Source organism: Ciconia boyciana, chromosome 3, assembly GCF_034638445.1.
Source record: "Ciconia boyciana chromosome 3, ASM3463844v1, whole genome shotgun sequence".
Lineage (NCBI taxonomy): Eukaryota > Metazoa > Chordata > Aves > Ciconiiformes > Ciconiidae > Ciconia > Ciconia boyciana.
Window position 1 is genome coordinate 33,872,384 of NC_132936.1, and position 16,198 is coordinate 33,888,581.

Genomic DNA, 16,198 nt, shown 5'->3' on the forward strand with positions numbered 1-16,198 from the left:
GCCCGCCCCGGCCCAGCGCCAGCCCAGCCGCCGCTCGTCTGCCCGCCGCCGCCATGGCCACCCGCTCCTGCCGAGAGAAGGCGCAGAAGCAGAACGAGCAGCACCAGGCCATCCTAGCCAAGCTGCTGCGGGAGGAGGACAACAAGTACTGCGCGGACTGCGAGGCCAAGGGTACGGCAGGGCGGGCGGCCGTGGAGCGCGGGGGAGGCGGGCGGCCGGGCCGGACCAGGTGAGGCGCTGCCGCTGGGCCCTGCCTGTGTCCGCCCGCGCCTGCCTCGGCGGGGTCCCCGCTCGGGGCGGGGGCCGGCGGCTCGGTCCGGGGGGGCACCGCCCCGCCACCCCGCCCCGCTCCACGTCCGCAGGGGCGGCGGGGCGCCGGCGGGGCCGCCCTGCCGGCGGCAGTGACCGGCCCCCTCCCGAAACGGGGCCCGGAGGGGCGGCAGCAGAAATCTGCGCGGCTTGGGGAGAGCGATGGTGAAAGCCAGGTAGCCTTTAATGTCATTGTGAACCGATTTCAGCTTCTCCATCCAGCTGAGCTGTTGGTGCACTATCCTGAAGTGAGGAACCCCCCAGCTGAGGCTTTATGCAATGACTGGCCTAGCCCTTTCCTGAAGTTTCACTGCTGCGTCCTCTTCCTGCATTGCCAGGTATTGATCAGGAGTGGGCTGTGCCAGTGGGCCTTCAGGAAGGCACTGGCCGATGACAGAGGCAGGTGCCGGATGAGTTGAACGTTGAGTGTCCAAAACAATGCCCTTCAGTGTTGACTCAGTCATGTAAATGCCAGGCTCCTTGAGTCTGGATGTTGGTGTCTAGTTAAATATGTCATAGATCTAGCTTTGGTGATGAATGAAATTTTAAAGATTGTATTGCTGTCAAATTTTACCTATCTTTAGTCTAATAGTTTTATTCTGCACAAAAGTAGACGTATACTTGCATTTGTATTTATCTTGGGTTCTGTGGCTTTGAAATGGAAAAATGTAGCACATCCGTCTTTCATCTAGAGTCAAGTCGTTAAGATGTTACCCTAAATAAGATGACTCCACAGTAAGTTATTGTTTTAAGTATAATACTTCCTAAATAACAACCACATTTTCACAGCTTATGATGAGCTCCAGAACTGCCTTGTTCAGTCCTTCTCCACCTCAACTGGAGGTTGAGTATGGTGAGCTAGTTTGAGCAACCAGAAATGGCACTGTGCTTGTAATTTCCCTTTCCAATCCACATGTGCTACTCTCTCTCACCATAGACGTAAATCGTGCACTGCCTTGCATGATGCTGTTGTTTGATACATCAGAAACACAGAAATAAGACTTTATTTTCCTCATATATAACCCTAAGAAGTATATAATATGGATTACACCAACGCTAATAGAACTTTATATTTTGCAAGTAACTCTTTGTAATAATTTTCTAGCACAGCTATTCTTGCCCCCAGACTTCTGGTTACTGTGTAAAAGACTCGTTGTAACCGGTGGTTTTCTGGAAAAATCATGCTTGTATGTTTTGTGTATTATTGGCACTTGAGATTTCCATGCTGAATGCTGCTCTGAGTTGCTTGCTGATGGAATTCCATACGTGTTTTGTTCCATAGTGTAGGCCTTGGAGCTGGGTTGCTCGAGATCAGAGTCTGGAATTCTCCAACTAATTTTTGTCCTGTCTTCCGAGTTCCCTCTTTCTAACTGTCACCTGGTCAAAGTATCATTTGTAAGTCTTTGTAGTCCTTGGTGCTTGGTAACTTTTGCCACTTCAGTTCAGCAATGCTGATGCTTTCAGCTTCCTCCTTCTTATATTTGTGTTATTGAGTATCTTTAGCCACTGTTCTTTTCTTTGATACTTTCATACCACTCTTCTGTCACAAGAGCTTTTTTTCATAAGTTCAAGCTTTGATGTATCTTGAGTTCAGTTTTTTTCTGTTCAGGTTCTGGAGGACCTACCAATCCCTTGACCAGGCCGTCTTCTGCTAGTACCTGTAATTCAGTTTCCATCTTTCTAGTAAATTATTTTACTTAGCTACCTTACTAAAATCTGACTGCACTTCTGAAGGTTTCTCTGTTTTCTCTTGTGCTCAACCCCGCTTCTCCCTTGCTGTCTCTCCGTATGCCGGAGGCATGGCTTGCTTTCACCCTGTCCTCCAGGAAAGCTGACATGAAAATACTGGGATGCAATGTGAGCTTATGATATTGAGGGAATTGTTTGGGTTTGGTTTTTGGTTTTGTGGTTTTTTAATTTATTTATTCTTTCTCCCTTCAAGTTTAATTTGCACTTGCCTCAATCTGTTCTGGCAATTCTTCTTTTAAATCTTGTATAGTGTTAGCTTTGTAGTGCCATCTGCCTTTGCCTGTACTCTTGTAGTTAAGTGTATGGTTTTCTTATAGTTGGAGGGGAGAATGTGGAATGATAAACTTATTTTAGTTTCAGCTGGTCTAGAGGCACTTGACTGAGAGATGGTCATATATGGACACTGTAGATTTCTTTCCTTAAGTTTAGGAAGTTTCCTTCTAGGAAGGAGAGTTGTGTGAACAATGTTGAGATGCCTCTGCTATACCCTGAAGTCTAGATTTCTCTATACTTCCAGAAGACATGTGGCTCAGAAGAAAAAGCATGATCAGTTGTTTACTTGAAAATCAAGCTTGCCATGAGCACGCAATGCCAGTGTTGAACTCTTCCTTGTTGTATCAGTCTTTGTGGAAACTTTTTGTTGACCAAAAGAAGAGGAAGAGTGAAGGATACTTCTTTCAGTTGCAGCCAGCTGTTTTTTCCTAGTATGTTTCACACTTAATCCCATGGTGGTTGAGCGCTAATGACTTGCTGGTGTCTGGCAAAGTTGTGGTTTTGCTAGTTGTGGTATGCAGCGATGTCTGAGGCAGCAATTTTTAACATGGCTCTATTAGCTAACCAGTCTCTGTGAGCTGTCTGCATGGCTTTCCCCAGACTGTGACAGTCTCCTTCATCTCTTGCATCACTAACAGCATTCCTTTCATCTCTGGACGTGTTTGTCATTACAGTCTGGAGTTCCCTATTGCCAGTTCCAGTAGAGATTCTCTTCATCCTGGGTTCTGCAGACATAAACTTGAAACTGTTCATGACAAAATACTTAGGACTTCTCTGGTGTCAGTCCTAATTCAGAATGTATGTTTTTCCTTTTGTTAATGTAATTGATTCTTTTTTTCTTTGAAATGCTGTCCCCTTCAGTGTCTGTTGCTTTCCTCTTTTGTGTGAACTTTGCTCCTTTCTCTGTCATCTTCCTTTCTGTTGTTCAGTAGGATCCCCTGAGTTCTGTGTTTTGGTTTCTTCCTGTTCACCTAACTGTTGGGTAACATTATCTTTGTGATTGGCTCTGGTTGTGTTAACTGAGTTGCAGTTGTATCTTAGGTCTTATTCTGGCAATACTTAAAACCGTTGTTTTCAGTATGGTCTTTCAGATAGCTGGCAATTCAGCATGGGTTCTTAACCGAAGCTAAGAGGCTGTAATCACTAATTCCTTCCTCTCACCATAGAGGTTATAGTCTCTCTCAAACCTTAGGTATTATATTTACCCTAGGCTTCTGTTCAGATAGTCACATCCAAGGGATGTTGAAATCTTGCAGACTGTACTTGTATATATGTTTTAACTGCTATTGTTTGAGGCTCTGGGAATTCTTAGGTAGTTAGATGTCATTTAAAAATTTATAAATATCCTTTTGACCCTAAAAAATATAATGTGGTCCTATTTGCCTATTTATCACTTATTGCTTTGATGGTATCTACTGTAATGCCACTGGTGAACTCTTCCTTCATATCATTAAGGCTTCTCTGCTGGCTTTTACTTCTTGCATCAAAAAGAAGATAATCAGAACTTACTGCTGTCCTACTGCTGATTTACTCCTAAATTACTGAATTAGCTCTCCTTGCTCTCAATATATGACTACCATCTGCATTGCTTGTGAGGAAGTTTCAAGCATGCGCCTTTCCTGTATTATCACATGCTCGCTCTGTGTAAGAATTAAAAAAGCTACCTCTTGGTCTTCCTTAAAATAATCTTGCTGTTGTTAATAGTCATCTTGTATCAAGAATAAACCCATCCTTTGGTTTCTGGCCTACTTTTTCAGGTACGAGGTATGCAGATACGTTAGACAGCTTTGTTCTGCAAGTCTTTTGGAAGGTGGAGAATACAGCTGAGGACACATCTGCCAGCGTAAGCATTAAGCAATAATTAGGATTGCTGACTCTGGCAACAGTTTCTGGAAGTGCTTTTTATTCTGTATTTGCCTTTTAACTGTTGAAATAGCTGCTATGAATCTGCCACTGCTAAAACGTGTTGGAAACTACCTGCTGTAGGGCCATACTGTAGTTGCCATATGTCACCTTCAAACTGTAAGCCTTACAGCTACCGGAAAGACTAGATGACACCTCTGTGGGGAAGAAGCCTAAAAATCAAAGGTTCTGGAACTGTCTTTGCAATCACTGAGATTCTTGGAAGAGTGAGGAGGTTGGGATGACACTTGACAAGGCAATCCTTGTCTGTGTACTGACTGTTCTTTACATCCCTGTCTGAACAGCTATCTACATAAGGCAGTAGATGTCTTCCCAGTGTTGTATTACTGGGAAGTAGTTATACTACTGTTTCTAATATTTGTAGGAAGTAGTAAGGCATGTTGGCAGTAACTTAAGTAATCCTGAATTTTTGAAAGAGATAAGCAACTGAAATTCGTTTGTGTTCCTTTTGTGTGTATAACTAGGTAAAGCTAGCAGGGATTGGAAGGATCTAGGAGAAAGGAATAGCTATAGATCTGTCCAGCTGTCTCGTGTGTAGACTATGCTGAAAGCTCTTGTAAAGCACGTGATTCCCTCCCCCCCCCCCCCCGCCTTTCACTGTAGAGGGAGACTAAATGCATTTTTATTGTTCCAATGCTGATATTTGAATCTCTTAAGCAATAACACCTCTTGGAGATCTTCAAATGGAGCCAAAATCAAAACCTGTTAACTTCAGTCAGCAACCCTTTGACTATAGGGGCTATAATTTGCTATTTCTATGTATTTAGTACCTAGTTATGACATGCTAGAAGTCTCCTAGGCTTGTGTTATTGCTTGGCAGCAAGGCTGGTATTATTTGTGTGCTGATATTAAACAATACTGAATCAAGTATTTGGAAGTTGAAGGGTGTGATGAAACACAAAAGGAGATGCTTTTTCTTAGAAGGGGACAGGCTATTCAGCAGTATCAAAGGACTAATTATCTAAGCAAGTAGGCCTGTAAACTGAAGGCAATCAACCTTGGTCTAGTGTCACTGTCTCTGCAAATGTGGACCATAAGACTCCAATTACTGTTCCTAATGATGTTTGAACAAAAGAGGTATGTTTGAAACCAGTGTGAATGTTCTCTAACATACCTTTTCTGTTTGTTATGCTTGCATTTGGATGTTGGCTTTAGTACAAATGGATTAACTACTGAAGTCTGCTCGTAAATTAATCTCTCTGTCAAGAAGGCAGTTACCCAAGTTGTCAACTGCTTTAGAATTTTTTTTAACTAACAAAGTTAAAATAACATAATTGGAAGCTTGCAGACCTTTGTAGAGACAATTGCAGATGTCTTGGGCCTTCAGAAAAAGTGAATACATTTCTGTATCAGAGGAAGTGTTCTGTGTGGTTTTTTTGAAGTGTTTGTTTACTTCATGCCTGGTAGTGCTTGAAGCCTGGTTGTATGATCTCCTAGTACAAAGAGTCACATTGACACGGTTGCTTGTTCAACTAGATTAAAATTAGTCTACTTGGATTATAATATTAATGAAAATACTCTTCAATATTTATTGTTGTACTATACAGTCCTTGGATATCTGTATATGACTGAAGATTTGGTCTTTTCTGTCTGAAGAGTGGCAGGTATAGGCTCTTAGGAGTGTGGGGACAGACTGAACAGGAAAGATTGCAGTACTGAAATTTGTGTAACCAGAATTGATTATTACAGTTTTGGCTTCAAGTAAACCTAACTTTAACTTCCCTAACAACTTATCGATCTCAAACACAAAGTCTCTTAGCAGTTGGGGAGAAAAAAATCTAGTTTAAATTGAAATGGGCAAACTAGCTGTCAAAACAAATCTGGAATATTCCAGATATGGTTATAGCTGTTTGGACTCGTTTTTTCGGTAGACAATGGAGTCTTGCATATGATCTCTTCTGTGGCTGGGAGACTAACTTAGATGTGTATGAACCTCACTTCTTGTGAAGCTGCTTTTGCTGTTTACTTGTTTTCATGGCTGGTCTTGTCACTGTGTTGATCTTGCCTGTATACTTTAATAAATAGTGTTCTACTTCCTCAGGAATTAACTTAAAGCAAATGGATAACTCTTATGGCCCACTGCCTTCAGCCTGTGCAAGGCTTCAGCTTTTGCCTCTGACTGTAAGTGTAAGAATGCTTTGGGTCAGCTCATCAACAGTATTAGCTTCCTCTAGGACAAGGCACTGGCTGCTGTACCTCCTCAGGTGAAGACCTTCCATGTTCTCCTCCTAAGGTGGAGAAACTGCTGAAGTAGGACACCAGGGGAAATGGAACACAGTTGGATTATGTTGGAGGTCAGTTCCACACATCAGCTCAAGTGCAACTTCTAGCCCTATGCTGAAGTTCAAACACAGGGTAGTAACCAACCAACCAGTAGCTGATTACTGCTCTATGGATATCTTGTACCAGTGAATATAGCTGTAAATATCAGATGTGACTTCAGGTTACTTGGATCAAGAAATTGCTAGTACTTTTTGTGATTCTGTTGCAAGGTTGGTATTGCTGCTGTAAGATCAGATTGGTAAAGATCATACGAGCATAACAGACTAGAATATGAATCGACAGATGTAACAGCTGGAGGCTTCTAGCTGTCCAGTGAGACTTTGCAGTATCCTTCCACAAGGAATAATGAAGGCAAACTGCTTTGATTCAGGGGAGGTCTTGCTTAAGCTTAGCAACTGGAATGATATATCTTGACCTCTAATAATAGCAAGGAACTGTATCACTAGAAATCCTAGTGATCATCTGGTACTTACAGTGTTATTTTTCTGGCCTCTTTGTGAAAAGTAGCACTTTCAAGCCCTTAAGGGACCAGACACTCCCTTCAGTCTCTCCTAACACTGTATCACCAGGATTTTTTCCTGACTCCCTGCTACTAAATAAAACTACCCCAATGCTCTGTTTTTGTTTTATACCCTTTTACCTGTTGCTGACACTGGTTGCATGAGACTGAAACTTTGTTAGGAATTAGGTGCTGTTGTGGCCCTGAGAGCTGCAATTAATTGTCTCACCTGGGAAAAGAGCTCTTCAGAAGACACCTCTCTTGCTGGGAGGAGTGTGGCAGCTTTAGCTTAAAACTTGTAAGTGGGCGGGGTGTTGCAGTATTGGGTGACTCTACTGGTGTTTTTTCTGCCTGTAAGGAAGGGATTTGTTTCCGTCTCCTGACTCTTACAGTGCAGAAAAATATTCTGAAATAAGTCACAGGAAACCTATTTAGCTTGTAATAGAACAGGGTTGTTTACAAATACAGGTTCCTGCTGTTGAAATTGTGTGCACAGCCTGAAGGCTTTTTACTAAAGCCCTTAAAATGATATTTGTGGGTGCAGTCTCCATTCTTTGGGACTTAACCAAACTTGATTGGATGAGACCCAACTTGGCTTGATGTAGCTTTGATGTTAGCATTGCTTTGACAGGAGGCTGGGCTAGGTGACCTCTGGAGGTCCCTTTCAATGTAAATTTTTCTGTGACTACTAATAAAAATATTTGTACAAGTTGGGGTTTTTTTATTATATTGTAACTTTTTAGGTTCTCTGAGGTGGATTATACAGGTGCAGAAATCCTTATGTCCTTGGCAAACACTGCCCTACATTCAGAAGTATAGGCCTTGGCTATCTAAGCTGTTTCCTTTGTGTGGACCATAAAGGTGGGACAGTTTCTGAAAAGTGATTGCTAGTATTGATGAGACCATGTTCTTGCCTTTTGAAGTGCAAGAGATCCTAGTTCTTTTGGTCAGGGGCTACTGATGTGTGTCTCCTAATGGTACCTGAGCTGTGGTTCTGCCACTCCTTTGTGACATGAAAAAGATGCTGCTGCAGGATGCTGTTGATACCAGCTACTGATCTTTGCTTTGTTCCTAAATCTCCTTTTGTAGAACCAAAATTGACGCTGTCTTGTGAATCTGCCCTCTTTGGTCTGAACACTGTAAAGAGCAACTGAGCTGCAGCCTTAAGAGGTCCTTGTCAGCAATACAGAGGAAGCAATTAGATATATGTATATGATAAGTAGACTTTTGGAGAGGTACCTTTACCTGGAGGGGTGGCTCCCTCTTTAATCTATGCTTCCTGTAGGATTTAAGAAAGAGTCAATTATCAGCCATTACTTGAGGTAGTCAGCAGTTAATTTAGCTCAGGTGTCACTGGCTCACGAAGGCTCATTTGAGCATGATTCAGCTTTACATTACAAACTTAGATGGTTTTTATTGTCCTCTTGTGGCCCCAAGTAAATTCCCCAAGACTGAAAGACTTTGCTTGTGAACAGGTGAAGTTGTTCAGTGATAACTTATTCTCACATTGAGGTTCTTGAAGAGTAACACTGTTGAATCCATCTTCACTGTACTGTCAACAACAAATTGTTTTCAGATATTGTGGAAGAGTAAAAATGAGTGAAGACTGAGCTATGATTTTATTGGCATCACAGAGGGGGATAGTTTGCACAACTGGAGGACTGCAATGGATTGATAAAGGCGCTTTAGGAAGGACAGACTGGGATGGTGATAAGGGGGAGCTGCCATTTTCTGTGAGAGCAGCAAGGCTGCATGCAGCTTTTTCTGGAGATGGCTAATGAGCCAGCTGAGAGCTTAGGGGTCAGGATTAGAGCTCAGGCCATCATAGGTGATGTTGTGGGTGTCTGCTTCAGATCACCTGATCAGGAAAGAAGTAGTAATGAGGCCTTCCTCAGACAGCTCAAGCCTAACATTCACAGGCCTTGGTGCTCATGGGGGACTGGAACCTATTTGCTGGAGTAACAGCTCAGCAGGGAACAAGTAATCTAGGAGGCTTCTGGTGTGCATTGATGACCACTGCTCAACACAAGTGGTTAAGGACAAAGGAAGATGCTCAGATGGACCTGTTAGTTACAAACAAGGAAGGACAGGTTGGGGATGTAAAGGTTAGTCTTGGTTGCAGTGACAATGAGATAGAAGAATTCAGGATCTGAAGAGGAGAGAACAAAGCGGACAGTAGGATCACAACCATGATCTTCAGGAGAGAAGACTTTGTTCTGTTCAGGAATCTGCTTGGAAGAATAATTTGGGAGATGGTTCTGCAGAAGAGGGGGGTCCAGGAGAGCTGGTTAACTATTTCTTTAAGCTCTAGTGTGGCACATCTCGATGAGTAGGAAATTGCACAAAGGCAGGAGGGGTCCTGCTTAAATGAACAAGGAGCTCCTGGCAAAACTCAGACATAAAAAGGAAGTGTGTAAGGGGTGGGAGCAGAGACAGGTGACCTGCGGGGAACATAGAGACACTGTTCAAGCATACAAGGATGTGTTTAGGCAGGAAAGCCAATGTCCATGTGGAGTTGAATCTGACAAGGGATATGTGAATGTCAACAAGGAAGATTTTTACAGGTAATTGGCAGCAAAAAGAAGACTGGAGAAAATGTGGGCCTGTTGCTGAATGGGGCAGGGGACCTGGTCAGAGGGGATGTGGAGAAGACTGAGACATTCCATGCCTTCTTCAACTTGGTTTTTACTATAAGACTTGACTTCAGGAATTCCAGGCAAAGAAGGCATACTCGCAGGAGTAGAGGAGGATCAGGTTTGGGAGTGCTTAGAAACTGGATGTGCACAAGTTTGTGGGCTCTAATGGGATGCACTCCCCATGAGTGCAGACGGAGCTGGCCAATGTCATTTTGAGGCCACTCACAGTAACTGTAAGGTCATGGTGACTAGGGGAGGGTCTTGAGGACTGGAAGAAAGCAAATGTCATTCCTATCTCTGAAAAGGGCAAAAAGGAACATCTAGGGAACCACAGGCCAGTCCCTTTGCCTCAGAGCAAATAATCCTGAAAATTTATGAAGAAAAAAGTGATGAGGAGTAGCCAGTGTGGATTAATTAAGTGGGTATTGTGCCTCACGAACCTGATAGCCTTCCATAATGACCAATCCAGATGACTGGCTTAGTGGATGAGAACGATGGATATTTTTTACCGTGATTTTAATGAGGTTTTTGAAACTGATGTAAATTCCTCATTGATAACCTGATAAGTGCAGTCTGGATAAAGAGACAGTGAGGTGGATTGAAAATGGCTGAAATGCCAGGCTCGGAGTTGTGATCAGCAGCTTAAAGTTGAGCTGGAGGCCAGGCACTATGGGCTGTTATGGATTTACACACGCTGGCCACCATAACAGGGTCTGACCCTAGGATCCCACTGATTAAGGTCCGAGTGAAGGTTTCCAACTCTTCTTCTATTAGTTCTCAGGTAACAGCTCAAGCTGGGTGCCTCTGGAGAGGCATCTCTACCCCAGATCATGCCTCTCAATTATACCTGTACCACCCAGCACTCGATCCCCAAGTCCACTTAATTCTGGTCGATGGTCTCTTGATTTTGTATTGGTTTTCACTGTTGCTGGGCTGGCCGCCTTCTGAAGTTACTTAATTCTCTTGGAATTGTTTCCTTGGTTCTTATCTTCATCCCACTTGTATCTGCCAGATTCAGCTAGTTCTGTGTTAGCAACATGAGTTTTAACAAAAAATTTACTCTTGGTCAGCTCTTGCAGCCTAAGGCTTCAACTACTTTAGCTACTAGTGCTAAACGAGTGCTGAACTAATGCTAAACGAGACTATTCAGAGAGAAGAATACAGTTAATCAAACTTATTCTATAACATTGATGTACCTCGGGGGTTGATAGTGAGGCCAACACTGTTTAACATCTTCATTAATGACCTGTGTGATAGGACAGACTGCACCCTCAGCAAGCTTGAGGGGATACCAAACTGGGAGGAGTGGTTGATAAAGCAGATGGATGTGCTGCTACTCGGAGCAGAAAAATTGACAGGCTGAAGAAATGGGCCAACAGGAACTGTGTGAAGTTCAACAAAGGGAAATGCAAAGCCCTTTCCCTAGGGAGGGGGTGCTGGGGATGCAGAAGAGATGCTTGTGGGTCCTGTGGATCAGAAATTGGTCATGAGCTAGTAATGCACCCTTGCCACAAAGGAGACCAACAACATGTTGGTCTGAATTTCAGGAAGAGCGTTGTCAGTGGCTGGAGGGAAGTGATCCTTCTTCTTTCCTCAGCACTGCTAAGACAGTATCTGTAGTGCTGTGTCCAGTTCTGGGCTCCATGTTACAAGAGAAACACAGACAGACTGGAGCAAGTCCAGCAAAGGGACACTAAAATGAAGAGGTTAGTGTGTCTGACATACAGGGAGAGGCTGAGAGAGCTGGGATTGTTTAGCCTGGAGGAGAGAAAGCTACTGGGGAGATCTTATCAATGTGTATAAATACCTGGTGACAGAGAGCCAAGATGACAGAGGCAGACTTGTGTGTGGTATCCAATGATGGGACCAAGAGGCAATGAACACAAGCTGAAACACAGGAAATTCCACTGAAACATAAGAGTAAACTTTTCTTTACTCCAAGAGAGGTTGAATATTGGAGCAAGTTACCCAGCGAGGCTGTGGAGTCTCCATCTGTGGAGATGTTAAAAACTTGTCTGGGAACAGTCCTAAGCAACCTGCTGTAGTTTGCTTTACTCTGAGCAGGGGGGATTGGACTAGATGATCTCCAGGGGTCCCTTCCAGTTTCAGTTCCTTCAGATCCAGTTCAGCAGTTGCGTCACTTACAAGCTGGTATGGAGTCCCACTGCAGATATCACGTAAGTCTCTTCCCTGCTCTTCCCCCAGTGCAAGCATCTGCCTATGTAGATTAAAAGCAGATTCTTTGTTTAGAGTTGAGGTCCTTTATGAGAAAGGGAAGTGACTGAACAGCAGTAAATACAGACTGTAGTAGAGTCTTGACTTTTCTTGAAATAGCTGATACAGAAATTTTGCTGTGGTTTGTGCATCCAGAGGTAAAAAAGACCAAATCTAGCCATTTGAAGCAAGTCGGAATTGAGGGGCTACGTAGAAAGGTTACTGATGTCATTTATTTGACTGAAATGTTGTTTAAATCTAGCTAGGAGAATACCTTAAACTGCCTCCTAGAGCTTGTAGGAAGTTGCTTAGAACTGGAGTCTCTTGTGTCAGAAATCTCTCTGGATCTTAAAACTGCTGGTTGAAACTCTGTATTATGACTAAAACCAACATCCTCTGAAAGACTAGGGCAAAACAATTACAGATTCCCATTCTCCTCCCGTTCTGGCCTCTTATCTGATTAATGTCTGCTGAGAGCTTGAACAATATTACTTTTTACATTTTTCTCTTCATGGCTTCACAAAAAGCTGCTCACACAACTGCTTCATTTTTTTGGTGAAAATTTGGCAAACTTAGATTTGAATGGATGCCTATTTCATATTCATCATTGTTTACAGTAGACTCTGATTACATGGTATAATGCTAGCCCTTATTTATCCTCCACTCTCTTGTCTTGATCACTTGTTGCTTTCCAGTAGGTGATAAATGAGTATGTCTGAGTACATACTGTCAAGGAGTTCCTGCTTGGTGTTATGATACTTAAACCAATCAAAAGAACCCAAGTTCCTGCTTTGTTTCCAGCTTATCCAAAATACTTACAAGTAGATATGTTCCTCTGATCAGAGGAGTAGGATGCTTTTGTGTTCTGGGGTAATCTGAAGAGGAAGAAGAACTTGAAGGTTCAGAGAACATCCTAGTGCTGCAAGTCTGTGGTAGATGTGGATATGGAGAACATTAATTCTGTAGCTTATGGAGATGGTGACAAGTTTTATGGGGGATGTGAAAACTGCACAGGTCAACTTTCTGCCTAACTCGGTGAACCTAGACCATCAGTTGCCCTCTGCCCCTTCAGGAAAGGTATTTATGTCCAGTAGACCATGGAGGAAAAAAGAGGTAGAGATTGTAGCTCAGTCCCTGTTGGAGCAGAGCTGTGGACAGCAATGTGTGATACTTAGAGGCAATGTTGCCAAGCAACTAACTTTTCAGCTGTGATTTGGTAAAAGAGCAGTTCTGTTTCTTAAAGCTATGCCTGGCTCTGATTTTGTATAAGAAAATAGATATATTGATGAGGAGTAGGGAATGGTCCCTCTTGCATGGTTGAGAAAAGGAATGTGATTCCATGTTTGGCTATCGATTGCCATACTCCTCTTGTGTACTACCTCCTTTTTAAGGAGGAGGAAACAAGAATCTGTAATGCAGTTTTACTGAAGTGTGTGAATGAAAATGGATGAAGCTTCATAGTACAGGACTTCCTTAGTAGGATTAAAGGCAGTAGTAGTCCTATAGGAGTTTCTGCAAAAGAAGATGGAAGTGATTCATTGTGCATAACCTGCTATTCTTGAATGCAGCTGAACTTGTTGGTGGATTCAAAACATGGCAGTGAGTGGCAACTGGGACTGAGTGGTAATTTTAAATAAACTCCTTGTAATGTGTGCTTAAGTCATTTGGGTTTAAATTTGTCATTCACAACGATTTCAAGAAACAACCAGTGTATCAAAAAGTAACAATGCTTTTAAGTATAGGGACTGATTTTCCCATTAGGGTGTGTAACTATGGGATATTTGTTCAGTTGCCTGTTATCTGTAGATGATGGCAAAAACATCCCTTTCTTCAAATATGGCAAATGCCATACTTAATGTTCACCCTTTACATCTTCAGCAGAAATGTGCTTGTGCATTTGAGCTCCCCTCCTAAGCAGTGATTAAACTGAAGAGACATGCCAATAGCACATTGAATGTAGGATTTTTGGTCTTTGTTCTCACTGCCAAGTGATTCCTAGGTGGGTTGTTCTCAACTTTAAATGTACTGAACTCCTGTATTGGGTCTGGCTGAGATGGAGTTAACTTTCCCTACAGCAGTACTCGTAGTGCTGTGCTTTGTATTTGTAGCTAGAATGGTGTTGACAACACACCAGTGTTTTGGCTGTTGCTGAGCAGTGCTAGCACAGCATCAAGGCTCTCTCTCCAACCTCTGCCTAAAGGTCACTAGGCTGGGGGTGGGTGAGAGTCTGGGAGGGGACATAGCCAGAACAGCTGACCCAAACTGACCAAAGGGATATTCCATACCATATGATGTGCTCAGCAATAAAAGCTAAGAGAAAGGGGGCTGGGGGGCAGGCATTTGTTGTTAAGGTGTTTGTCTTCTGCCGCAACTGACATGGATACTGAGGCCCTACTTCCCAGGAAGTGGACATTGCCTCCTGCTATTAAGTAGGGAATAAATCTTTGTTTTCATGTGCTTTTCTTTATTAAACTGCCTTTATCTTGAGCCGTAAGGTTTTTTTTCAGCTTATTTTCTCCCCCTTGGTGGGCACGTGGTGGCCAGCCAGGGTTAACCCACCCCAACTGCTGAGGGTTTCTTATGTGCTCTAAGTAAAAAGTAACTGTCATTCCCCTTATTAAAGATTGTGAAGCCTTCATTCCCTTTTCTGGGTGTTCTGCAGCCCATAGCAAGCAGTGTCTGAAAGAAGTGGTGCTAAATGCCCCATCACACTTGTCTTGTTCACTGCAATTTCTGTGGAGTTTGGGTGTTCACGGAGTTCCTGTTTAAAAAGGTTACTTCAGAAATTTGTTTATACAGCAAAAGTATTCTGTCAAGTGTTTTATCTTAAATGAGACTTTAAAAAAAAAATACAACAGATACAAAATCACATGCTGGAGGATACTGCAAAGTTTTGGGAGTACATTTTGAGAATTTATACTTCTCAAGCAACCTTAATTCCACTCTGAACACTTACTCACAATTCAGTATTCCAGACTAAATGCAGCCGAGTACTTTGGTATTGTGTTCAGTTTTTCTTCCTGGCTTCTGAAGAAAATGATATTTTGAAGAAAAATATTTTACAGCCACAACGTCTTTTCTTATGACTATGGAAGGTAGCAATCACTTTGGAAAAATATCTTTCAAAAAAATGGAGAGCCAAGTTTTTCTTTGTGTAACACAAGTCTAATTAAAACAGCTGTGAAGAACACTACTTAAAAGTATGTTTGTTTCTTCCTTTCCCAGTCACATGTAGCTGATAATGATGTATGATGTCTGAGTGTTGATGATTGTCTGTCATGCTGGAATGCTTAACTGTTAATTTGAATTATATTTAATTTAGTATCATCTCAGAGACAACCACCATAGTTTTAGGAAGCAAGAAGATGCCTTTAGAAAAATGCAAAGCACATTTCAGCATTGTGTGGCACCATGCATTCTGATTGGATATAAAGAAGTTACTTTTTTTTTTACAACCATGAAGTGGTGAAATACTGCACCAAGTTTTCCTCAGAGAAGTGGTGGAACATACCTTAGAGGTGTTAAAGACAACTGAACAAAGCCCTGAGCAGCTTGGTCTAATTAGATCTGATTGGAGCATCAGGTTAGCCTAAATGATGTCAGGAAGTCCATTCACACCTAAATTATTTTATAGTCTTTATTCACTGACTGAGGAAATACAGTAGTTGTATCTTTTAAAGAGCAGGTGTTAAACATCTTGCAGAGCACACATACCTTGTTTTGTGGATTGGCTCAAACCCAGCTACGAGAACTGCAATATATTAATGTTTGGGAGTGGGCAGATAGGCTCTCTGTAGGTAAGAGGGGTGAATAGTGCAGCATAAAAATCTACTTAGTCTGGTCTGTTTAACCCACAGAGGAAGTGAGGGAACACAGTACGTAGGGTAGGAAAGTAGGTGAGTAAGTTTCTGCAGTGAACACGGATGTTGTGGGTTAATCCTAGGAAGCAGCTAAGCCCCACACAGCCGCTTGCTTTGTCGTCCCCCCCGCCCCTGCAGTCGGATGGGGGAGAGAATCGGAAGGGTAAGAGTGAGAAAACTCGTGGGTTGAGATAAAGACAGTTTAATAGGTAAAGCAAAAGCTGTGTACGCAAGCAAAGCAAGGCATTCATTCACTCCTTTCCATCGGCAGGCAGGTGTTCAGCCATCTCCAGGAAAGCAGGGCTCCATCACGCGTAACCGTTACTTGGGAAGACAAATGCCATCACTCCAAATGTCCCCTCTTCCTTCTTCTTCCTTCAGCTCTTATTGCTGAGCACAACATTGTATGGTGTGAGATGTCCCCTTGGTCAGTGGGGGTCAGCTGTCCCACC

General features: G+C 42.8%; 1 protein-coding gene across 5 annotated transcripts in view; it reads left to right on the plus strand.

Moving 5' to 3' along the window:
* The first annotated feature begins 14 nt into the window (after nt 1-14).
* Nucleotides 15-16,198, plus strand: part of SMAP1 (small ArfGAP 1) — a 106,820-nt gene continuing 90,636 nt past the window's right edge. For 3 of the 5 annotated variants that reach the window (XM_072855265.1, XM_072855266.1, XM_072855267.1), the window contains exon 1: nt 39-171. In XM_072855265.1, the coding sequence (XP_072711366.1) occupies nt 54-171 (118 nt within the window). In that variant the 5' untranslated portion in view covers nt 39-53. Of the gene's footprint in view, nt 172-518; nt 648-4,096; nt 4,175-16,198 lie in introns of those variants that run through there. The other 2 variants (XM_072855269.1, XM_072855270.1) reach the window with 2 other exon arrangements.